At 36.2% G+C, this 27,209-nt stretch overlaps 1 protein-coding gene across 4 annotated transcripts in view; it reads left to right on the top strand.

Annotated features, from left to right (window-relative positions):
* LOC127861072 (uncharacterized) overlaps window positions 1-27,209 on the top strand; it is an 81,658-nt gene that overhangs the window by 30,866 nt on the left and 23,583 nt on the right. For 2 of the 4 annotated variants that reach the window (XM_052399440.1, XM_052399438.1), the window contains exons 5-12: window positions 3,621-3,846; window positions 4,966-5,929; window positions 9,397-9,452; window positions 13,304-13,706; window positions 16,831-16,886; window positions 22,214-22,589; window positions 23,105-23,160; window positions 25,132-25,549. In XM_052399440.1, the coding sequence (XP_052255400.1) occupies window positions 3,621-3,846; window positions 4,966-5,929; window positions 9,397-9,452; window positions 13,304-13,706; window positions 16,831-16,886; window positions 22,214-22,589; window positions 23,105-23,160; window positions 25,132-25,549 (2,555 nt within the window). The remainder of the gene's footprint in view (window positions 1-3,620; window positions 3,847-4,965; window positions 5,930-9,396; window positions 9,453-13,303; window positions 13,707-16,830; window positions 16,887-22,213; window positions 22,590-23,104; window positions 23,161-25,131; window positions 25,550-27,209) is intronic. The other 2 variants (XM_052399439.1, XM_052399441.1) reach the window with 2 other exon arrangements.

Below are 27,209 nucleotides of genomic sequence, written 5' to 3'. Positions count from 1 at the left end.
GTGATATAAAACATCGGTGAAATAAAACATTTCATAAAACATTGGTGAAGTAAAACATTTCATAAAACATTGGTGAAATAAAACATTTCACAAAACATTGGTGAAACAATTTTTTATATATAAAATATTGGTGAAATAAAACATTTGAAAAAGTATTGGTGAAATAAAACAGGGAAATAAAACATTTCATAAAACATTGGTGAAGTAAAACATTTCATAAAACATTGGTGAAGTTAAACATTTCATAAAACATTGGTGAAATAAAACATTTCATAAAACAGTGGTGAACTAAAACATTTGATTAAACACTCAGTAGGGCTTCTGTGTGGCAATATATTTTGTGTTTTACAAACGTATGAATATGAACAATTCTAACGCGACTTGTTTTCTATAGATAAAGAAGGAAATCAAGTGTGGGTTATTCTGCAATAACTTATGGGCGAAGCTTAATGTTTCGAAAATAGTTCCGAATAAATAAAGAAAATATTGTAGTAAAATGCACGTGCTAAAACCCGCTCTAAAAGAAATGTAATAAATGTAGCATGTATATATATGTAATGAAACAAAAAATTGTATATTTGGTGATAAGTGGCATATCCACGCCTACAAAGAATGTTATTTGTTAGGAAACGTTCATGTAATTCAGAAAATATTTATAGCATGTCAGCTTTTCAGTAGCATCAATAAACGTGACGTCATTAAGTTTCTACGATTTTTGCTTTCAATTAAAGTGACGTCATTTGCAAAATATTTATGAATGAAAACGACGTCATATGTTTGTACAATTCAATGATGTCAATAAATAGTGAACTTTGTACTAAGAAGGGCGGAATATTAAAAATATAGTTCACATCCTAAAGCTTGAACCACATCAATCAGAATCATATTAGAATTGAAATAATATTTTTCTATGATGGTTTATTGTCGAATAACCTACAGTAAGTTTCCTTAGGACAATCCTTGTGTGATGATTAAGCACACATGTTTATTATACCCTGCATCCCTACAGGGCCCTCACACTACTTTGGAAAGGGAATTTTTATATCACTGGTTTCATCTTCCTGTATAATAATATTTAAGCCTATTATATTCGATAGTAGTGTTGAGTTCCCTTTCATACATGAACTTACTTTACAGCAAACAAGAAATATCTTTAAAAAAGATATACGGCGTTGATTGTGGTTGAAGTTTATGGAAGGTAAAGATTTAAATGAATGAGATCAAGTTTAGCTAATATCTTTTTCTGTGCAGTTTTTAGCTGCATCAAACGCAGTACGGGATGTTACGCGGAGTTTTCGCGGCTTATTTTACATTATTACATATTGCTGGTCATAAACCTATAGATACAAAAAAGAAAACCAAAGTCAACCGGCCACACGCGAAGTCTCCGTACATATTTTAAATATGTATACGCGCGTTCTTCGAACAAACCTGTTTGAGTGGTTTATCGGGAATTGCTACGTGTATTTGATTCGATTATTAACAGTATCGAGAATCATCGCGCTCATACTTAATACATTAGTCAATATGCTGACATAATACATTAGTAAATATGATGGAATAATTCTTGTTAATTAATTAAAAATAATATTTATCATGGTATTGTTGAAAACACATTAAGAATCTATTATTGACATGCCATAAAATAATATCGCTGGATATCTTCATTTCACATCTTTCTGGTGGTAAAGAAAATTCCGGTTCACCTAGTTCACGCTATAGCGTCTTTATTATATAACTATTATATAACTGACCGCGAACTCCTAACAGCACAGAAGGTCTGACCTGTATATAAACTCTGACATTCAAACACACTAACCGCGAACTGACCCCTTATACCTCGCGGGTTGAAATGCAACACATTAAAGTGAGGCATCGCTTCCACTGCTCTTTATACTTTTACATATAACATGTTGACAGGAATATGGAAGTCAGTACTAAATATGAGAACATGGCCTTTAAGTACACAACGTTCTCGCGCTGAAAATCCTCTGAAAATAAAAGATGTACGCACAAACTGTATTGATGTCGAGATTGAGTGTAAAACTGTTCTATCTATAAAGCCTTTTTATTAGAGATAAAACTGTTTCATGCTGAACACGCAGTAAAACAGTGTTACAAAGACGAGGACATGTTTCCAATGTTCTAGTGGTATTATCAAATCAGCCAATGCAGTCAATGAAGTGTATTCATCTGTACTTGGCCGCGGGAAGTTTTATTTGAATTCTATTGGACGCTAACAAAGGTCAGGCTAAGGTGAAAAGCTGGCGTATACAGCTGACGCCGAAAAAAAGCAAGAACAGAGACTGTATCAAAGCAGTTTACTATCCAAAACATCGTTTCTTGAAATAATTTAAAATAAAAGATCCATGCTCCTATTTAAAAGTGTAATATCATACCGAGGCCATATCAACAGACATAGCATCTTCACAGTAGCATCATGACTAATAGTACTAGTGGAACAAAATGCATCTGCATCTGACTGGGCAAGTGACTGTTGCTTGAACAGAAGATCAGTTTTTTTTTTACAGTTAGCGAATGTTTTACTGTTGTTTTTTGTGCGATAAGACTTGCTGTAATGAGACACGATGTTGTTTAGACCTTCACCTTCCGGCCGTTCTTGATCGTCTGGGTTTTGTTTTTTTCTGATGTTTTATTGAGCCTCTAATCAATAAAGGTTACATACAACCAATTCCATTAGAACGAAATGAGCATACATAGTTCAGTGTGCGAAAAACTGTCCATTTTCAAATATAAATCAGCGATTTTTTTTTTTCATTTTCTGAGGGGGAAAAAATATGTTTTTGGGGAAAAAAAACAACTTTTCAGGTGGGGGACTGCCGCATAAATTCGGCGCCAGACTATATAAAAAAGCCAATATTCCAAATCCAAGCACCTGATAATGTGAACAGCTAAAAAAAAAACTGAATACAAATGATTACCCAAATACAAATGGTAATATGTTATTAAATTTGTTGATAGCATCTGCAGACGTTCTAGATCTTAGATATGATTAAACAGACAAAAGCTCTGTAAAGTAATTGTTTTTGAGGTAAAAATATTGTGTTAAATTCTTTCATTCTCTTTCTGATTTTTGAGTGGCGTTCCTTCAAAACCAATTTAATAGCTGAAAATGCATATTTCAGTATGTTTGTCTTTTTAATTACATTGCGGCTTTCATTCGTCTCATTCCCAATCAAAAAAAAATATTTTTCTAAAATGACTACCTAAAATTACCTATTTGAGGTTGCAAAAAATATTTAATAACATTTTTAATACAAAGATTGCAATGTTTAGTTAATTTCCCTGTTCAGATCAATATGTTGAACCTTAATAAACATATTATTGAAAACATTTTTCTTCTTAATTATGAAATATTTTGTTAGCATAAAAACCCACACATTTTCCAAGATAAGTCAAAATGACGCAATTTTTCCCAATCCAAAGGGCCCAAGCCCCATCCCAAAAGTGGTAAGACAAAAACTGGTATTTTCTCAGGTGAGCAATATGTTTTATATCATTTACACAAAAAAAGTGAAATATTGAAATTGGAAATTGAAATGGAATATTTTTGCTCCAAAACTCTGTCCCATCATCTATGGCCTACTTTTTTTTTACAGCAGCAAAGGGAGGTAAGCCGCTATTGGTGTGCAAGGAGTGCGGGTTTCAGACCCCTTACCAGACCAGCATGAGTGGCCATCTTAACGGCCACGCCAACTTGAACCCTTTTGTCTGTGGGCTGTGTGGTACGGGTTTTAGGGACCAGTCTAATTTGAACATGCACCTGAGGAGTGTGCACGCCGACAGCAGGGACTTTGTTTGTGACGTCTGCTGCAAAATGTTCAAGTATGTAAGAATGCTTCCTTTTAAATTTTATCCAGGAAACAGACTTAAGAGGTTCTCATTAAACGCTTCGTTTTATCTGTAATTTAGCTAAATAAATAGTTTATAACTAACATTTGGCTTTAATTATTCAGTATTAATGTACATGTACATTAAATGCAATTCTGAAAATCACTTCAAATAGTTTGAGTTGTCAACCTATTATCCCCCGCCACATGCATAGGGATATAGAATAGAATTGGCATTGTCGGTCCCTCTGTCAGTCTTTCAAACCTTCAATCCATCAGTCACAAAAAATTGTAAGGCTATATCTTTAAAAATATATAAAATATCAACATGAAACTTCATAGGTGTATAGATATCAAAAGGTAGTGCCATGCTTAAGAACCATAACCCGTGACTTTCTTAAATATGAGTTATTGTCCTTTGTTGTTTGTGTGTGATTGAACTTTTCATGGCCATTATGTCAGATATAAAACAAGATTTTAGCATGACAGGGGTTTTCAGCCTTTTATTACAGGGGCCTATTAAAGGCCCCTTTCCAATTGAACATTTCTTTAAAATCATGCAGTTTTCCCATAAATCCTAATTTACTCCACCTTTTTCATTTCCCAAAGCAGTAATTTTAGCGAGAATTCTTCCCAAAATGAGCAATTTCTTCCCCAAATCCATAGGCTAGGGCCTCTTCCCAATGAAGCAAGGAAAACCCCTGCATGAAACTTCATGGGTGTACAGATATCAACTACATGTAGGACAATTGCAATGCATAAAAGAAATTACCCTACACTTAATTATTATACCATATAACAAGGGATTTGCACCCATCAATAAACAAAATTAACTGACTGGGGATATCATTAAACGAATTTGCTTGTTTTAAGGGACATAATGCATTTTCATATAAGCCTCATTTCAGATTAGCCTGTGCCCTTTCCGCTTTCATTGTTTTTTCGTTTAAAGGAAGTCTCTTATAAGTGAAAATCCAGTTAAGATGGACAAAGTTTCATCCCAGATTAGCCTGTGCAGACTGCACAGGCTAATATGGGCAGACACTTTAGGCACATGGATTTACACCAGTTTTTCCAGAACAAAGCTCAGAGACTTAGACTGTGTTCTTTACAGGACCCAGCGCACTCTGACAGTACATTACCAACGTCATTTTGCCAGCCGAAAATACGTTTGCGACACTTGTGGTAAAGTATTCAACCATATTGCAAGTATGAGCATTCATAAGAGGCAACACAAGGATACGAAAGAATATCAGTGCTCACACTGTGAAAAATCCTTCTACACGAGATCTGACCTATCTCGGCATGAATTCATCCACACTCGTGAAGGCAAACACCAGTGCCATATTTGTGAGAAGAAATTCTTTCGACTTGGGTACTGGCGTGACCACATGAGAGTTAAACACAATATAACTGACGTTGAAAACATGCCTCACCATGTTCTGGATGAACCTTCGAATGAAACCCAAATCAGCAGTAGACTAGAAACTCATGTATTGGTGGACCAAACCAATGATGGACTGGAAATCCAAACCAATTCTGGGCTTGAGACCACGTCTAGACTGGTGGTCCAAACAAGTGATGGAATAGAAGCCAATTCCAGACTGTTGGTCCAAAATAATGATGGCATGGAAGCCCAGTCTGGACTGGTGGGCCAAAATAATGATGGATTGGAAGCCCAAACCACTTCTGGAATTGTAACCAGTTCTGAACTGGTGGACCAAATGATTGTTGACCTGGAAACTAGTTCTGGCCTTTTGTACAAAACCAGCAATGAACTGGCAACCAATTCTGGACTGGTATTTTTGACAACCGATGGACTAGAAACAAATTCTGAAATGCATGCAAGTAATGAACTGGAAACCCATTCTGGACTGGTATTCGTGACTAGTGATGGACTGGAAACAAATTCTGAAATGAAGCTGCAAGCCAGTAATGAACTGGAAACCAATGCTGGACTTGTGGACCAAACAAGAATTGGCCTTGAGCCCCAAATCATGTTTACTGGAAGGGAAACCAGCCAGGCTATGACCATTATTGAGATAACAGATACCAGTGAGATGACGGAAGCAGTCAAGGTCAGTTACAAGCCTCAGAGATTGTCATGGCAAGCAATCAACATGATTCTATTTAATTAAGTATTTTTAACCAGGTTTTTAACCAGGTTTTCCGAAGGAAAACACTGGTTATTAGATTGGCGAATGCGGGCGGGCGGGCTGGCTGGCTGGCTGGCTGGCGGGCTGGCTGGCTGGCTGGCGGGCTGGCGGAACAAGCTTGTCCGGGCCATAACTATGTCGTTCATTGTCAGATTTTAAAATCATTTGGCACATTTGTTCACCATCATTGGACAGTGTGTCGCGCGAAATAATTACGTCGATATCTCCAAGGTCAAGGTCACACTTTGAGTTCAAAGGTCAAAAATGGCCATAAATGAGCTTGTCCGATCCATAACTATGTCGTTCATTGTCAGATTTTAAAATCATTTGGCACATTTGTTCACCATCATGGGACGGTGTGTCGCACGAAATAATTACGTCAATATCTCCAAGGTCAAGGTCACACTTTGAGTTCAAAAGTCAAAAATGGCCATAAATGAGCTTGTCCGAGCCATAACTATGTCGTTCATTGTCAGATTTTAAAATCATTTGGCACATTTGTTCACCATCATTGGACGGTGTGTCGCGCGAAATAATTACGTCGATATCTCCAAGGTCAAGGTCACACTTTGAGTTCAAAGGTCAAAAATGGCCATAAATGTCCCTTGAGATATAACCTTCATATTTGGTATGCATGTGTATATGGACAAGGCCTTTCCAATCGCACAACAATTTTGACCCCTGTGACCTTGACCTTGAAGTAGGGGCCTGCGTTTAGGTTTCAAAATCTGCGTTTAGGTTTCGAAAAATGCTCATAACTTCTATGTCCCTTGAGATATAACCTTCATATTTGGTATGCATGTGTATATGGACAACGCCTTTCCATACGCACACAAATTTTGACCGTCCGTCCGTCCGTGTGTCCGTCCGAAAACTTTAACGTTGCTCATAACTTTTGCAATATTGAAGATAGCAACTTGATATTTGCCATGCATGTGTATCTTATGAAGCTGCACATTTTTAGTGGTGAAAGGTCAAGGTCATCCTTCATGGTCAAAGGTCAAAAAAAATAAATTCATGTGCATCTCATGGAGCTGCACATTTTGAGTGGTGAAAGGTCAAGGTCATCCTTCAAGGTCAAAGGTAATTTTTTTTTATTTTTTTTTTTCACCATCAAATTACCAGTCTGCCAAAGGCTACAACAAACCTCTACTTACAAAGTTCTCATTTTTAACCAGGTTTTCCGAAGGAAAAAACTGGTTATTTGATTGGCGAATGCGGGCGGCCTGGCGGGCGGGCGGAACAAGCTTGTCCGGGCCATAACTATGTCGTGCATTGTCAGATTTTAACATCATTTGGCACATTTGTTCACCATCATTTGACGGTGTGTCGCGCGAAATAATTATGTCGATATCTCCAAGGTCAAGGTCACACTTTGAGTTCAAAGGTCAAAAATGGCCATAAATGAGCTTGTCCTGGCCATAACTATGTCATTCATTGTGAGATTTTAAAATCATTTGGCACATTTGTTCACCATCATGGGACGGTGTGTCGCACGAAAGAATCAAGTCAATATCTCCAATGTCAAGGTCGCCACGACTAAAAATATATTTTTTTTAAAAACAAACTTACAAAGGGGTTAATTTTGTTTGTTCATTTCAAAAGTTCAGTTTGAGTTTTCTCCCTTTATCAGATTTTTTTTTCACAATGAAAACCTGGTTTTGTGACAATTTTGTCCCTTGTTCTTGATTTTTAACACAAATGAGATTTCATGTTATTATTTTATTAGGTAGTGCATTTAGCTAATTGATAATTACCCATTCCTAGATGGGTTTTTTAACCAGGTTTTTAACCAGGTCTTCCGAAGGAAAAAAATGGTTATTAGTTTGATATTTGGCATGCATGTGTATCTCATAAAGCTGCACATTTTGAGTGGTGGAAGTTAAAGGTCAAGGTCATCCTTCAAGGTCAAAGGTAAAAAAAATAAAAATAATTTCAAAGCGGCGTTCTCATGAAGCTGCACATTTTGAGTGGTGGAAGGTCAAGGTCATCCTTCAAGGTCAAAGGTAAAAAAAATGAAAAAATTTCAAAGCAGGGTTCTTATGAAGCTGCACATTTTGAGTGGTGGAAGTTCAAGGTCAAGTTCATCCTTCAAGGTCAAAGGTCAAACAAAATATTTTTTTTATTATTTCAAAGCGGCGCAATAGGGGGCATTGTGATTCTGACGAACACATCTCTTGTTTTTAACCAGGTTTTCCGAAGGAAAAAACTGGTTATTAGATTGGCGAATGCGGGCTGGCTGGCTGGCGGGCTGGCTGGAGGGCGGGCGGAACAAGCTTGTCCGGGCCATAACTATGTCGTTCATTGTCATATTTTAAAATCATTTGGCACATTTGTTCACCATCATTGGACGGTGTGTCGCGCGAAATAATTACGTCGATATCTCCAAGGTCAAGGTCACACTTTGAGTTCAAAGGTCAAAATTGGCAATAAATGAGCTTGTCTGGGCCATAACTATGTCATTCATTGTGAGATTTTACAATTATTTGGCACATTTGTTCACCATCATGGGTGTCGCACGAAAGAATCACGTCAATATCTCCAATGTCAAGGTCACCACAACTTAAAATAGATTTATTTTGAAACAAACTTACAAAGGGGGTTAATTTTGTTTGTTCATTTCAAAAGTTCAGTTTGAGTTGTCTCCCTTAATCAGATTTTTTTCACAATGAAAACCTGGTTTTGTGACAATTTTGTCCCTTGTTTCTAATTGAAATCAAGGTCAATTTTACACAAGGGGGTTAACAATACACATTTTGAATTGTCTCCCTTTATCAGACTTTTTTTCAACTGAAAACCTGGTTTTGTTACAATTTTGTCCCTTGTTATAAAAATATAACAAGAATTAAAAAAAATCTTTACAAGTATACACAAATCATAATTGATGAGTGCTTTTCAAATAATATCTGCTATGTATGACTGGTCTAACTTAACAGTTTGTTTGTTCATTATAATGAAATAAATATCATATACATCTTTTGGAAATATCCTCCTCCTCAAAGAGTAAAGCTAACCTGGCGTTTAGGCTCAGATTCACATAACTGAACTTGGTGTGTAATATTTACCATACCCCAAAGCTGCCTGTGATATTTATATCATGTATGTTCCTTTAAGAACACAGAGTTTATACATATACCTTTCCTGGGGAAATAGGGCTTAATGCGTGTGTGAAAATTGTGGTAGTAAATTGACCTGTTCAGTCCGCAATTTCTGCTTTTATGGTATATTTTGTTAGAAGGAAGTCTTTTCTAACCATTAATCCGGTATTGGCAAGAAGTTTCACTTTATGCACTTGAAATATGCCCCATTTTGCCAGAGAGTGGATTAAATATGTAGTACATGTACCCCCGGTATATGTCTGTTGATAACTATGACTAAATATATTTCAGCAGCCATCGGGTGATGACCAGGAGTTTATCTGTGATGTCTCCAGCCAAACGTTTAAGTATGCTTATTACATCAGTTCTTTTTTCTTCTAGCACTCCTTACAGCACAGAATATCTGTATACAGATGTACTTTTCACCCAAGTTTTAAGTTTACCATGGAAAATTGCTTTCTTATAAGTTATTCCCCAAATAAAGTTTAATCAAGGAAAGAAGCGCTGAAAACATTTCAATATAATACCATAAAGCGTTTACTTTATTGTTCACCACCATTTACCCAAGATGTATGTATTCAGTTTGGTGTTAATTATGATACAAAATATTTTACTCTTGGTTGATCAGCCCATTGGTTTGTCTGCATTGAATGGTTATTGAACTATGTCAAATACATCATCCACATAAGGGTGATAGGGAGACAACTGTTTGTATCTCTTGTGACCATCTCAGTCAACCAAGCTATGGGGGTTAATTAGTCTCATTGTTGAAATAGCTCTAGCTAAGTATGACAACACATTTCTCATTGATTACTCCTGAATTTGTCATTTTAAAACAAACAATTATTGTAAAAGCACAATTATCCTCACTGAAGAATGTAATGAAGAATTAAGAACGTAATATTCTGTTTGATTTGAAACAATGGGATCTGCAGATAAATTTTCAGTGACTGATCTTGAAAACCAATTTCAGGCCTACAGAGTATTTATGCATAGAACATACATTTGTATTTCACTGAAACAGAAAACATCATTAAAAAATTGATAATATCAGCCATGATAAGCCTTTTTAGGCTTGTTATCCCCTGCCATATTGTTTTGCTGTTGTCCGTCTGTCTTACCATCCGTCCGGTACTTTTGTGTCCGGAGCTATATCTTGGAAGTGCTTTGGCGGATTTCATTGAAACTTGGTATGAGTATATATATGGATAAGATGATGATGCATGCAAAATGGTATTGTACACCATCTGTTAATAAGGGAGTCTGTCTGTCATTCTGTCCAAAACTTTAACCTTGATTAAAGTTTGATAACTTTTGCAATATTGAACATACCAACTTGATATTTACCATGCATGTGTATCTCATGGAGCTGCTCATTTTGAGTGGTGAAAAGTCAAGGTCATCCTACAAGGTAAAAGGTCAAATATTGTATTTTTCTTTCCTAAAACCTTTGTTAAAGTTTTATCATATTTTTTTAATATTGAACACAGTAACTTTATATTTGGCATGCATGTGTATCTCGTGGAGGTGCACATTTTGAGTGGTGAAAGATCAAGGTCATCCTTCAAGGTAAAAAATTAAAGAAAAAAAATCATTTCTCCATTAAATCTCTTACTTCTCGTGGAGCTGCACATTTTGAGTGGTGAAAATTCTAGGTTAAAATTCCTTTATCGTAAGAAAGATTTCCTTACTTTGCATACGAAGAAACTTCTTGTAATGTCACTGATTCAGTGTCATTATGATTATGCTTGTTCTATTTGGTATAATAGTATAACTCAGTCTTTAAGAAATAAGTTACAAACCTGTCAAAATAAGTTAATTAGGTTTGTTCTTGACCTTGATTCTAGAGTTCATATTGACCAATCTCACTTTAAGTCCCTCAACTGGTTACCAGTTCACATGAGAGTAAATCAAATAATGTTATGTCATGTCTTCAAAATAAGAAATGGCCTTTTTCCAGATTACTTGAGTGAACACTTTGCTTCCCAAGATTCTATGCATAATTACAGCACTAGGCTTAGTAAAAAGGGTGGGAATTGTTTACCCAAGGTCAAATGTCATGGTTCCAAATCCTTTTCTTTTAACAGCATTAAACTCTGGAACTCTTTACCTGAGTCACTCACAGAGGTCAACATGTTAGAAGGCTTTAAGGTTGCCATTAAAAGTCATTTAATGAATAATATTTAATTTTTTATATATGTGTATCTTTTCACTTTTAATAAGCAGATATTAACTTCGTCTTAGGTTTTTATTTTTAATAATTATTAGTTCATACTTCATAACATACATTTTAGCAATATATTTAATTAAGATAATTCATGATACCTCATATCATCAAATTACAACTGTCAAAATATCTATGTGTTGCAATAATTGATAACATTATCAATTGATCTTAGTTTCCAGCTCCTGTCATATTTTCTGAGCACTACTGTGATAATTAGTTTGATCTCTTTTGAACGGTGATATATATTTTTTATTTCATTAAATAATTATTTTACTATGAACATAGTTATGTTTAAGGTCAACATAGTTATGTTTAAGGTCTGCCTCTTTTTGTCATGCCACCAATAATAAGGACCACAATGGAAATAAGGGCTTGCTCTTTTTTGTGTTATCCTTGGTTTGGTGAGCATGTCATAGTTTATTGTACATGATATAGTTTTTAATAATTGCTTATTATTTTATTCTATGTTATTTTGTGAACTGTGTATATGCTTCCTATGCCGAAATAAATCTATCTATCTATCTATCTATCTATCTAGAAAGGTCAGGGTCAACCTTCAAGGTCAAAGGTCTAAATATAAAAACATAAATTTTCATACCTTTTTTAATATTGAACTTACTTCTCTTGGAGTGGTACATTTTGAGTGGTTATAGGTCAAAGTCAACTTTCAAGGTCAAAGGTCAAAAAATAAAAAACATACATTTTCATAACTGTTTATGACCCCGGATTGAATGATCAGGGGCATATCGTTTTTGGCCTGTCTGTCTGTCATTCAGTCATTCTGTTCCAAAACTTTAACCTTACAGTAAAGTTTTGCAATAACTTTTGAAATATTGAACATAGCAACTTGATATTTGGCATGCATGTGTATCTCATGGAGCTGCACATTTTGAGTGGTGAAAATTCAAGGTCAAGGTCATCCTTCAAGGTCAAAGGTAAAAAAAAATTGATGCATTAGGGGGCATTGTGTTTCTGACAAACACATCTCTTGTTAATATTAGCTTAGAGCTTTATCTCCATTAACACATGAGCCAGAGCTAAGAAACTTGCCATAGTTGTTCTCAATCAACTGGGGGTGCTTCACATGCAACTCCAATAATCCTAGGGGCTAAGGTCAAGGTCACACATTGAAGTCAAAGGTCACACATTTGTGACAAATGTGTGACACATTTGATGAATTATTCATTATTTAGTCATTCCTTTACTATGCATCAAGGGATTCTGTAATAACTGTCCACACTTGTTCTCCATTATCTAGCTGAGTGTCAAATATAAGATCCAGGTTGCTATGGTCATGGTCAAAGTCACACACAAAGGTCAAAATCACACATTTTGATTAAATATACCTTATTTGGTAAGGATTCTACCATACTGAAATGGATTCTCAAAATTTCCTGATGTAATTGTTCTAAATTATCAGGCACAACCCTTCACTTATACATTTTCTTCTAGTTCTACAACCATCCATAAACACAATTTATTTGGCTGGGGATATCAATTCAACGAATTTGCTTGGTGTTTATATATTTTTTATTTAATGCAAACCCATGTTACATTCTGCATTATTGAGCTTGGTGTATGAGGTTTACAATCAAAAATGTAGAATAATATATGGGAAAAAAAAGCTTTAAATTCCTACACAATGACTTTAATATTGGAATTGATCATTATCACATGGTGTGTTGTGGCGGCAAGGATTTGATAGAGCTATGCTCCATGCCAGTCATATCTCTTCAGGAGGTTGATGCATACATAAGTTTTCCAATGAGAAATTAAAAAAAAAAAATAGCCAACACTCTTGAAGAACAGATTCAAATGCATGTTCGTAAAGTGTTGTCCCAGATTAGCCTAAGCGGACTTCAAAGACTAATTTAGGACGCCACTTTACACACATGCATTAAACCCCATTTTTGCAGAGAGGCTCATTTTTGACATATAGCTTGTAACAATATATTGGAACATTCCCTTCAGGTCCGAAGGCAGGATAGCAGCCCATTACAAGCAGAATTTTCATGGTGATCAAGCCTATGTCTGTAACACCTGCGAGAAATCATTCAGCAATCGTAAAAGCCTCTACTCGCACAGGCTAACCCACAAAGAGAAGGCATATAAATGCGGCCAGTGTGAGAAATCCTTTTACCTGAAGTCTGACCTGACTCGACATGAATTCGTCCACACCAGGGTAGGCCAACACAAGTGTGACCTTTGTGAGAGTTCATTCAATAGACTGGAAAAGTTGCGTGCACACATGGCCCTCCATGATGTCCCTGAAGATGAAACTGAGCTGGGAACCACACCTGAAGTTGAAGTGAAACCTGACGATGAGCCGGGAACCACTTCAAATTTGACAAAAAGAAAGTCTGCAGTCAGAGAGGTGATTAACTAGTTTCAAAAACAGTTTGCTCGAAATTTAAAGCTCAACAATTTGAGCCACGTAATGGGGCTTGATGCATGTGCAGCCTTCACAGGCTTATCAGTGACAATACTTTCTGCTTGTGTTGTATTTATCATATTTTTCATATTCAGAAAGTCTCTTCTTAAGGAAAATCCAGTTTAAGCAAAAAGTGTTGTCCCTGATTAGCCGTGCAGACTGCACAGGCTGACATGGGACAGTATTTAATGCATATGCATTAAGACCTGTTTTCCCAAAGTGAGGCTACAGTGGCTCAAGCTGAAGTTCTGAACCTTTTGTAGGTGACTGTATACATGTATTGTTAAGGTTAGACTTAAACAATATAGATTAAAGTTTTGTCCAAGTAAATTTTGGCGTGCTTTGTGAAAAGGGATTTTTAATGCATATGCGCAGAGTGTCATCCTAGGGACACTTTCCGCCTTAACTAGATTTTTGCCAAAAGGAGACTTTCTTGGAAGAAAAAATATGAAAAAAGTGGAAAGTGTTGTCTCCGATTAGCCTGTGCTGACTGCACAGGCTTATCTGGAATTGCACTTTACGCACATGCATTAAACCCCTTTTTCACAGAGCATGGCCCATATAAATTTACATCTTATAGTCTTTTACAACATCATACATGGATCATGGGTAATTTTGTGATTTATTTTAGCTACAGATCTTCATGAAACTTGATCAGAATGTTTATCTTGATAATATGGGTCATTTTTTTGGAAAACTGGACTTAATGCATTATGTAAAGTTTTGTCCCAAATAAGTTTGTTCAGTCTGCATAATAGACTTTCTTTACATGAAAAGGTCCATAATAACGGAAAGGTGTGATAAGACTGTGCAGACTGTACAGGTAAAACTGGGATGACACTTTATGCACAAGCATTAAGGCCAGTTTTCCAGAACTAGGCTCATATTTGCCTATATTTGTTTATCATCATTACGAATATTACAATATTTGAAAATCAGCTGAATATTCAAATCCAAATTTATATTTGAATATTCGATTTTTTGCAAATAATGTGTTCTTGCAAAGTTGCATTTTTGGTTCAATGTGCATCAGTTATGGTTGGGTAACAGCTGGCATCAATTATGGAGATGATATTTGACTAAATGGATGGTATCAGGAGGGTATCAGGAGAGGTCTACCGTATTTCCCCTTCAATAGCGCGCTCCCATGTATAGCGCGCATGTGATTTTTAAAAACCAAAATGGAGAAAAAAAAGAATTTAAGACAAAAAAATATGAAAATCGGGCCGAAAAATGGCCATCATTTTTATATTGCGCAATCATTTAATCTGAGTTTTTTGAGCGCTTAATTTTTGTTTTAAAGAAGGGAGCGTTTATATGATCAGGAGCATGGGTTGCATAGCACTATATTTTAGACAATTTGTAAGATTATTCTCTCGAGAATATGGGGGCCCTAAAAAGGGCCGTTGTCGTCATTGTGATGGTCTAGGTGTTGTCTATAGTGGTCTTCCTTTGATGCCTGATGCGTTGAAACCTTTGAAATCTTCATCATCAGTGTCGTTGTTGCTGTCGAAAAACTTTGACAATAGCAAGTGAACGTTTAAAACTGCACTGGTGAAAGTTCAATATTTATTCACACTGAGGTGCCAATGCATATTTTCACGTTCTTAAGTGTCAATTAGGGTCTCGAATGCCAATTAGCACCTCAAATTACTCAACAAGTTAATTCACATATTGCTCGATGAAAGATGTCAATTACGAAGGGCAAAGACCCTGTTCACACATACCTTAACCTGCGACACACAACTTCTTCACACCTACCTTTATCTGCATTCATTTTTTTGTCGACAACAGCCCATAACAATGCAACTGATGAAGAAGTGTGAAAACACCAACAAAGACTTTTTTCCATCATTTAATTTTTATCAAAACTGTTACTACCCCGTTCATACCTACCCTTACCCGCTATCTGTTGTTTTGACAATGGCTCCTTCAGTCTATAACATTATAGGGTGTAGTTTTCTGCAATAAAAAAATGTTGGCAATTATAAAGATTTGCGATTACCAAATGGATTTTTCGCAATTTGGCAACCAGGAAAGCGTTGTGTCAATGTATTATGTGCACCAAATTTTTATTTTGACATTTGGAGGTAAAAAAACTGCGCGCTATACAAGGGAAAATACGGTAGTCTTATTGGTTTTATCTGGAAGTTTGAACAGGTGTTAATACACTGTGTTTAATAGATTGTCAAAGATTATTGACAGGTTGTAACAGTTTGAAGTCTCGCAATTAAGGGCTTTAAGGCAAACCAACTTTAATTCCCTGAAAATGGCTTATGATTTTAATTGTTATATAATTATATGATCTATTCCATTCTTCAATGCTGCATATAAAATACAAATTAAAAGTGGTATTTGTGGCAATAAGGAACAATACTTTGCTCTTGACTGCTGTAAGTTTAGACATATAAATCAAAGGTTTACAAATCTAATATTCAATATCATTGTTCGTTCCCATCCTTTATTTAAAGTGAATGGAGTGGATCTTGCAAACATCTGCTGTAAGTTTCCTCTACATCACTGGATTTTTTGGATTGGGGAAATGGCTTGTCCTTCTGTTTTGAGGAACAAAGTATTTACAAAACTTGGGAAGGAGAAAGCAGCCTTTCCTCGTGGGAAGGGGTCAGTAACAGCCCTTGTTAAAGAAGAAAAAAGCCATGAACTAAGTAATATATGAGCTGTGCTTTAGGAAAACGGGCTTAAAGCATGTGAAGGCCAGTCCGCATAAGCTAATCAGGGACGACACTTTCAGCTTTTATGACATTTTTCGTTTAAATGAAGTCTCTTCTTAGCAAAAATCCAATTCAGGCCGAAAGTGTCGTCCCTGATTAGCCTCTGCGGACTGCACAGGCTTATCTATGACGACACTTTACGCACATGCATTATGCCCAGTTTTCTCAGAACGAGGCTCAATGTGCATAAAGTGCTGTGCCAGCTAAAAAAGCCTGTGCATACTGCAAAGGCTATTCTTGAATGCTACTTACACACAACCCTTAACAAAAGTGTTCCCGGAGTGCAGATCATACAAATCATTCCATCTTAAAATACCAAACCAAATATCTTTCAGAAGCGGCCGGGTGCTGACCAGGAGTGGATCTGTGACGTCTGCACCAAAAAGTTCAAGTATGTATAGTACATGTACATGGACTGGTTTGTTCATTTGTTCATAATTTAGCCTAGCTCTGAGACGACTGGGCTTAATGCATGTGAGTAAAGTGTTGTTCATGATTAGCTTGCACAGTCCTCATAGGCTAGTCAGGCAAGACACTTTTCGTTTAAACTGGATTTTCGTTTAGAAGAGACTTTTGTTAATGAAAAGTTCCATAGAAGCGGAAAGTATCATCCCTGTTTTAGGTTGTGCTGAATGCACTGGCTATTCTTGTAAGTCACTTTACGCAAACGCATTAAGCCCAGTTTTCCCTAAACAAGGCTAAATTGTTTACCACACTGATGTGTGCATACAAGTATAAGTATATGAAGTATTGATTATACCCCCACAAACAAAGTTTAGGGGGGTATATTCGAGTGAGCTTGTCTGTCGGTCAGTCGGTCTGTCGGTCCGTATTAAGTGTCCGCTCTCTAATTCAAGTTGTTTTCATCCGATCTTCACCAAACTTGGTCAGATGTTGTATCTAGATGATGTCTAGGTCAATTCGAATATGGGTCATGCCGGGTCAAAAACTAGGTAACGGGGTCACTTAGTGCGTTTTAAACATTGAGCATGGTGTCTGCTCTCTAAATCAAGAAGTTTTCATCCGAGCTTCACCAAACTTGGTTAGAAGTTGTATCTAGATGATATCAAGGCCAAGTTCGAATTTGGTTCATGGCAGGTCAAAACTAGTTATATTATTTATATGTCATCTCATGAGAAAAACCTGCCTCGATGAAATCATACTGTATGAGGGAAGGCAAACATTTTGATATTTTTAGTCCCCTACCGGTTTCACTGGAGGGGACTTATGGTTTTGTATCCGTCAGTCCGTCTGTCTTACTTTTCTGGATCCTGCGATAATTTTAAAAGTTCTTAATATTTTTCATGAAACTTGGTATATGAATAGATGGCAATATGGACATTATGAACGTCATTTCATTTTGTTCCTACGTCAAAAATTGTGGTTGCTATGGCAACAAATAGACGAGAAATACTGCTGAAAATGGTGTTTTTTTCTGGATCCTGCGATAACTCTAAAAGTTCTTAATATTTTTTTATGAAACTTGGAATATGGATAGATGGCAATATGGACATTATGCACGTCATTTCATTTTGTTCCTACGTAAAAAATTGTGGTTGCTATTGCAACAAATAGACGAGAAATACTGCTGAAAATGGTGTTTTTTTCTGGATCCTGCGATAACTTTAAAAGTTCTGAATATTTTTTCATGAAACTTGAAACATGGATAGATGGCAATATGGACATTATGCACGTCATTTCATTTTGTTCTTACGTCCACATTTCTGGTTGCTACGGCAACAAATAGACTAGAAATACTGCTGAAAATGGTGTTTTTTTCTGGATCCTGCGATAACTTTAGAAGTTCTTAATATTTTTTCATGAAACTTGAAACATGGATAGATGGCAATATGGACATTATGCACGTCATTTCATTTTGTTCCTACGTAAAAAATTGTGGTTGCTATTGCAACAAATAGACGAGAAATACTGCTGAAAATGGTGTTTTTTTCTGGATCCTGCGATAACTTTAGAAGTTCTTAATATTTTTTTCATGAAACTTGAAACATGGATAGATGGCAATATGGACATTATGCAGGTCATTTCATTTTGTTCCCACGTCAAAAATTCTGGTTGCTATGGCAACAAATAAAAAAAATATTCTGACAATGGTGGAATTTCTGACAATGGTAGGGGACTTTTATTGCTTGGCAATAGTCTTGTTTTCTCTTGTCATTATAATTATTTTAACCTTTTCCAACTATAATTGTTATGAAAGTAAATGCATTTCAAATCAATTTAAAAAAAACTAAAAAAAAAAAAGTGAAGTCCCTTTAAGAAAGACAAGTTGTGTGTATGCTATAAATCAAACATTTGAAAAGGTGTCAACATAAGTGGCATTTTAATGCACAATAACCACTACTCTTGATTTCATAAATGCACGATAAGTTCTCTTTTATAACTTTCATAATTCATATTTTAGTTTTTCTGGAGCTCGAGTCCTTTTACCACAAAGAAGATATGCATACAGTTTCCCCTTTAAATCTTATTGAGCCTCGCTCAGTGAAAAGGGGGTTTAATGCATGTGCGTAAAATGTGGTTCCAGATTAGATTGTGCAGTCCGCACAGGTTAACCAGGGACGACACTTTCCGCCTTAACTGGATTTAAAAAAAAAAAGACTTTCTGTAAACCAAAATTACCATAAAACCAGAAAGTGTTGTCCCTGATTAGCCTGTGCAATCTGCACAGGCTAATCTGAGATGACACTTTACGCACATTCATTTAACCCCCTTTTCACAGAACATGGTCCAATTTATAAAAACTTTTCTTATCAACTGGACTCATCCTAGCAACGCCCTCTGACAATGCACCATGCTGGCTGTATTTCATTTCAAAGTATTGGTTTAAGTCAAATATGAAAAAGGACTATTATGTTGACTGTGAGTTACAACTGTGGGAAAACTAGGCTTAATACATGTGCATAAAGTATCATTCCAGATTAGCCTATGCAGTGTGCACAGGCTAAATGGGTATTACACTTTCTATTTGTATCGACTTTTTCTTTAAAAGGAAGTCTCGTATAAACTTAAAGACAGGTAAGTCGGAATGTATTGTCACTGGTTAGCCTGTATGTACTGCGCAAGCTAATCTGGGATGACTTTCACACTTGCATTAAGCCCCATTTTCCCACAACAAGGATTGCTATAATGGGTTCATTTACTTAAGGTACTGCACAAGCTAATCTGGGTTGACACCAGAGCTCCAGATAATTTTTTCAGCTGAGGGGTATTTCACTAATTAAATTTTTAATTGATGAGTAAACATCAAAATCCCATAATTATCCCCACGCTTTTTGAAAAGCGTGGGGATATTGTGGTTATCTCCGCCATCTGTCTGTCCGTCCTGGCCACTATCTCCTCCTACACTATAAGCATTAGAACCTTGAAACTTACACACATGGTAGCTTTGAGCATATGTGCAACCTTGCACTATTTGGAATTTTGATCTGACCCCTGGGTCAAAAGCAATGGGGGTTGGGGCGGGGCCAGGTCAGAGATTTTCACTCATTTTTTAAGGTTATTTTACTATAATTTCTTCATTTCTACACCTACTGTCTTCAAATTGATACCGAACCTCTCTTATGACAATACGGTCAATCTCAACTATGCATGGCCCCATTACCAACCCTGGGGCGCCCGCCCACATAGGCCACGCCCACCCAAAATTTCAGTTTAACTATAATTTCATCATTTCTACACCGATTCACTTCAAATTGATACTGAACCTCTCTTATGACAATACGGTCAATCTCAGCTATGCATGGCCCCATTACCAACCCTGGGGCGCCCGCCCACATAGGCCACACCCACCCAAAATTGCCTTTTACTGTTGTATGATAATTTTAGAAATACATTTATACCTGATGATTACAGAAGAAGACCAATTATGTTTAAATTTTTACAATTATTGAATGAGACTAGAAAATCTATACTGATACGTCTTGCTAATTTCTGTATTAAAGCATTTAAACTTAGAGCCGAAAATATATAGATAATTTTTTTCACCAGAATTGGAATTTTGTATATAGTATCTAACCGCATTATTTTTCTCTTCTCAATCGATTACGGATTTTTACATCCATTTAACTTTGTTAAAAATTAATAAAGAGCCTTCTCTTACATATTACATTCTCACCAAATTCATATATTAGTAAAATGCATAAACACAATTGTTGTTATTTTGACGCATGAGTATTTATGTGTATTGATTACTATATTGTCATTGTGACGATGAGCTGTATATGCTTAAGTCGTAAATAAACTTTATGTTCTGTTCTGATCTATAATTTCTTCATCTCTACACTGATTCACTTCAAGTTGATACTGAACCTCTTTTATGACAATACAGTCAATCTCAACTATGCATGGCCCCATTACCAACCCTGGGGTGCCCCGCCCACATAGGCCACGCACACCCAAAATTGCCTTTTTACTATAATTTCTTCATTTCTACACTGATTTACTTCAAATTGATACTGAACCTCTCTTATGAAAATACGGTCAATCTCAACTATGTATGGCCCCATTACCAACCCTGGGGCACCCCGCCCACATAGGCCTCGCCCATCCAAAATTGCCTTTTACTATAATTTCTTCGTTTTTACACCAAGTCACTCTAAATTGATACTGAACTTCTCTTATGACAATACGGTCAATCTCAACTATGCATGGCCCCATTACCAACCCTGGGGCGCCCCTGGGTCAAACATGTGGCGTGGGGATACGCGTCGGCCTCTGCCGCGCCATTTCTAGTTTTATGGAGTATTTATGTTCAAAGGATCAGAATTAATAATAAATTGTACACGTAGTGTTAACTCGCTACAACAAGCAATCTTGTACACAATAAAGCAGCGATTTTTTTCATTCTTTGTAAAGTTCTGGAAAATGGCACATTCCCAATCTGGGAAAAAATACAAATTTCTCAATTTTAAGGTATTTGTTGGCAAAAAATCAAATACATGTAAACTAATTTCCCAATTTGAAGATTTCACGACGTGATTTTTCCCAAATTACAAGGTTTTCACGACATGATTTTTTCCAATTTTTAGGTTTTCACGACTTAATTTTTCCCAATTGGACTGGTACGGGTACTTTATCCAATAGGAAAAAAAAATCGCTGTAAAGCAATCACTTTTGTTTTATTTAACAGTTTTTCTGTTTTTTTTTTGCCCTTGGCTTATATAGTGCCACACCAGAGATGAACTGTTAGCAAAAATTATGTGCTTAAAGTTGGGAGATTTGGGTTTTATCGAATGTGATGTCAAATGTTTTCACCATAAGCGTAAATCGATTCTAAAAAATGCAGCGGGGAGCCCATTGTGTCAACATCGGCCTTTATCGGGGACCGAAATGAAATGATACCATTCTGACTGAGGAGGAAATTAAGTCGGAAATCACATTCTATACGTAGATGGTGATGTCTCTACGTTTATACCGGTGTGGACAAAATGACCAGTCATATTTACATGAATTAAGAATTTGTATGCATGTATAAACGGCTAATACGCATTGAAATTGCACACGATGCGTAATCCTAATTGAGCCAGCTGGGAGTTTTTTTACTCAACAAAATTTTAAGTCATGCGTATTTTCTTTTTTTTCGTGTGTATTTTACGCATCTTGGTTGGCCCTTTGGGTGACACTAAGCAGTTGCATTAAGCCCAGTTTTCGTAGAACATGGCTCACTGTAATCAGCTGTAATGCGTTCATGTACTGCAGGTCCAAACTCAGGTTATCTGAGCATTACAAGCGACACTTTCCCTGTGATAAAAGCTACGTCTGCGATACCTGCGGGAAAAACTTCAGCTGGAGAAATAGCCTATACCTGCACAGACTGACCCACAAAGAGAGGCCATATAAATGCGGCCAGTGTGAGCGATCCTTTTACCTGAAGTCTGACCTGACTCGACATGAATTCACTCACACCAGGGTGGGCCAACACATGTGTCATATTTGTGGGACATCGTTTGCAAGACTCAAGAAGTGGCGCGATCACATGGCATGGCATGAGAACCTGAATGTAATAAAACAGAAACCTGAAGATGGCCCAGGAACCAGTTCTGATTTGAGAACCTGTGAGGTTGCAGCTAAAGAGGTAGTTCCCAAGTTCCATAAAAAGTCTACTCTGACTTTCTGTTTGTCTAATGATTACTATACTAACTATGAAGATCGAAGGTGTATATTGGAGTGACTGTGTCAGTCATATATGTTTCAGTTTGTTATTTTAGTGCTAAATCTCTGCAAGCTTTAAATAATTTGACAGAAGAAATGTCTTGAAACGAACACAGTTTATTTACTGCTTAATAAAATTATCTTGAGATTGTTGACTACAGCATAATGATTTTCTAGTTGTGTTTATATAAAACTAGTAATGAGAAAATGTCTCTTAGGCCGTATGAGCCAGAATATCCCCAGGAGCCACCCTGTCTCCAATAAAGATAAAGGTTTCATTGTCTTGTCAGACAGAGTAGCTCTTGGCGTAAGACCCATTTTTGCCCTGAGGTAGCTCAAATATTTATGTTTTTCTTGTACAATGTATAAATCTATGCATAAGAGTTAACCATTTAAGTCATAAATATTGCATAATATTAATGACCAAATGCTTTTCAGGTTTCAATTGCAGAAGAGAAGAACTGTGTCTGCGATATTTGTAACTTAGCCTTCAAGTATGTACCAAATTATGTGAACCGTGCTCTGTGAAAAATAGGTTGTAGGTGTAAAGTGTCGTCCCAGATTAGCTTGTGCAGTCCACAATGGTTAACCAGGGACGACATTTTACGATTTTATTATATTTTATGTTAAAGAAAATACAGCAAAAATCCAATTTGGGCGGACATTTTTGTCCCTAATTAGCCTGTGCTGACTGCACAGGCTTATGTGCGATGACACTTTACACATATTTATTATAACCCTTTTAAAAAAAACATGGCCCATATTATTGAGTGTGTAGGTCAATCATCAAGTAAAGGCAAACAACTGCAAAATTATGTTTAACTCTAGGTTTAATTTTTCATTTAAACCTTTACCCCTCATGAATGGACTTGGATGGGTTTGCAATCCCTTAGACAATCTAATTAAAGGGATCTTTTCACGCTTTGGTAAATTGACAAAATTGAAAAAAATTGTTTCAGATTCGCAAATTTTCGTTTTATTTATGATATTTGTGAGGAAACAGTAATACTGAACATTTACCATGGTCCAATATAGCCATTATATGCATCTTTTGACGATTTTAAAACCTAAAAATTATAAAGCGTTGCAACGCGAAACGATTGAATAATTTGGAGAGTTCTGTTTTTGTCGTTAAATTTTGTGAAACTACGAAGATTGCTTATATAAGGTATAAAATACGTCAAATATGTGTACTCGGCGGAATAGCTCAGTAGGCTAAAGCGTTTTTACTTCAGGACTCTGGCAGGACTCCAGGGGTCACTGGTTCGAAACCTGCTCCGGGCAATGTTCTTTTCCTTTTTTTAATTTTATTCTTGATTTTTTACTGGAGCTTTTACGATCCAATGTTTACATTTATCAATATAAAGCATTTAATGAATAAGTTAAAAAATGCCAAAATCTGTGAAAAGGCCCCTTTAAATTAAAATTTTCTTTACTAGAATTAAGTTTTAAAGACTTCATTTCCAACCTTAAGATACTTATAAGCAGCAAACAGCATACAACCTAAATAGACGGCGAGTTACTCACAGGCTGTTCTGGTTTTATGCTGGTTGCAAAAGCCCTTTCACTTTGCTTCTGATGTGGAAAGGTTTACATTTAATATAATTCATTTTGGAATATAAAATGGTGAATGAAATAACTTTCCATCCTTCCCCTATTTAGCGGAATTGTGTACCTTTAGTGGTAAATATTGTTCGAAAACACTGTCTTTCCCACAATCTGTTCATTTACCCAACTTTTAACAACCTTTATTATTACATTACATGGCTACATGTATTTCTATATCACTGATAAAATTGTTGACTTAATACGGCTTAAGAACCAATTAACCCTAGGGACTGGCTTAAATTGTATTGGTCTTCCAAAAAACTGAGCTGACACGGCTTGATGCATGCATGATAAATTCCAGATAAGCCTGTGAAGTCCTCACAGGTTAACTAGGGACAACATTTTTCGTTTTTATGGAATTGTTTGTTTAAAACAAACAAAAAATGTCAGTCTAGATGGAATGTGAATAGCCTGTGAAGACGGCACAGGCTAATCTGGAATCATACTTTATGCACATGCATTAAACCGAGTTTTCCCAGTGTGAGGCTCAAATTATTTCTATGGCCATTCTCGCTCTACTTTGAGGTGGGCAGTGGGTAATTTCAGGCATAACCAATTACTCTTAAATACATATCTAAGTGGTAAAGGGTTAAGTACTGGTAACCCACCATTCTTGCTCTACCTTGAGGTGGGCAGTGGGCAATTTCAGGCGATTCCAATAACTCTTAATTGCATTTCTGAGTGGTCAAGGGTTAAAAAATCAGAAAAACAAACACAATTTAAAAGGAACTTTTAAAATCACTGAAATAGGAAATGTGTTCTCCTTACACTCAAAACAAGAAGAAATTAATAGCATTCAGTGTATTTTATCTCCTTTTAAAACAGCTGACAATATTACTTGAGACTTTTATTTTCAGCACTAAACGCAGACTGACCAACCACTACAAGAGTCACTTTCCCGTCAACAGGCCCTACGTGTGTGACACCTGCGGAAAGGCATTTAAGCGTATCTCGAGCATCAACGAACACAAGAAAAGGCACCGGGAGGCACAGTATAAATGTGCGCACTGCACGAAATCTTTCCATCTTAAATCAGACCTGGCCCGACATGAATTCATCCACACTAGAGTTTCCCAACACCAGTGTGAGCTTTGCCAGAAGTCGTTCTGTCGAATTGATCACTTGCGTGAGCACGTTAAAAAACATCACAGCTCCCCCTTTAGTGAAACTACGAAGAATCAGCCTGCGCGAAGGAAGAAGAAAGAGGTTACGGGTGTTTCTAGACGAGAGACGAGTGAGGCAACTTCTATGATAGTGATGGTTAACCAGGAAGAGGTGATTGAGGAGGAAGTCTTTGATCTGCTGGCATTTTAAAAGTCGAGCCTTGCTCTGGGAAAATGGGGCTTAATGCATGTGTGTTAAGTGTTGTCCCCAATTAGCATGTGAAGTCTGCAAAGGCAAATCAGGGAGGACACTTAACACCTAAACTTGATTTTGACAGTGAAGCGACTTCTTAACAAAAAATACCTTTAAAAGCAGAAAGTGTTGTCCCTGATTGGCCTGTGCTTGTCTGGGACGACACTTTACACTTATGCATTTAGCCTCATTTTCCCTGGCAAAGGCTCATTATCCCAGCAAAAGAATACATTTGTCTGTTACAAAATTTTGAAATAGGCGGGGATATCAATTCAACGAATTGGCTTGTTTGTAATTAAAATTATTGTGTTAAATCACGTAGTAGATTTAAAGCATATTCCATATACTTGAAGATATTGTCCTTTTGCATATTTGAGCATGTTTTGTTGTGGTTTTTGTTTTGTTTTCTAGACAAAATTGTTAAATCTTCACATCACTTTAATATTGTAATACACTTCTGTTCTGTACTTAATTCCTTATGCAGTTGCCAGCATTGTACATGTATATTGCTTTTAAATGTAGATTTAAGTGTATCTTCCAAAAAAAAACAACCTTATTTGTATGATTTTTTTTAATTGATGTGTATTATCTGAAAAATGATGTTTTTATTCTTTTTTCTTTTTTTTTAAATGCAAGATCATTTTTTGTGATATATAAAGTATGTATTTGTATGTCTTTGAAATGCTTGACAATTATAGCTCTGTTTTTAAGTTATTTTATGATAAATGAATTAAAAATATACTATTTAAGTATGTTTTGACGCTGAAAGATGTTACTTTCAAGTTTTGATGCATACTATTTAATCCTAATTAAGGTTATACTTATTTCAATTATAAGTGTCAGTTCATGTATTAAATTAAGTTGTATTCTGATAAGTATATACACTTGTACTGCAGCACAGTGATTACAAGTTCATTCATACAAAAATGCTGTGTAAACTGTTCCATGGCACATAGAAAAGAGAACATTTCATCACAATATGCTGTGTTAACTGTTCCATGGAACATAGAAAAGAGAACATTTAATCAGAATATGCTGTGTAAACAGTCTGTGCGTCCGTCCTAAAAATTTAACGTTAGTCATAACATTTGCAATATTAAAGATAGCAACTTGATATTTGGCATGCATGTGTATCTCATGAAGCTGCACATTTTGAGTGGTGAAAGGTCAAGGTCGTCCTTCAAGGTCAAAGGTAAAATATATGGCTCTGTCCGTCCGTCCGAAAACTTTAACATTTGTGTCTCGTGGAGCTGCACATTTTGAATGGTGAAAGGTTAAGGTCATCCTTCAAGGTCAAAGGTCAAGGTCAAATTTTGCAATATTGAAGATAGCAACTCGATATTTGGCATGCATGCGTATCTCATGGAGCTGCACATTTTGAGTGCTGAAAGGTCAAGGTCATCCTTCAAGGTCAAAGGTATAGGTCAAAGGTCAAATTTTGAAATATTGAAGATGGCAACTTGATATTTGACATGCATGCATATCTCATGGAGCTGCACATTTTGAGTGGTGAAAGGTCAAGGTAATCCTTGAAAGGTCAAGGTCAAATTTTGCAATATTTAAGATAGCAACTCGATAT

The sequence above is a fragment of the Dreissena polymorpha genome, chromosome 15, assembly GCF_020536995.1.
Source record: "Dreissena polymorpha isolate Duluth1 chromosome 15, UMN_Dpol_1.0, whole genome shotgun sequence".
Taxonomy (NCBI): Eukaryota; Metazoa; Mollusca; class Bivalvia; order Myida; family Dreissenidae; genus Dreissena; species Dreissena polymorpha.
Note: the sequence above shows the minus strand (reverse complement) of the source record. Positions and strands in the feature narration are given on the sequence as shown.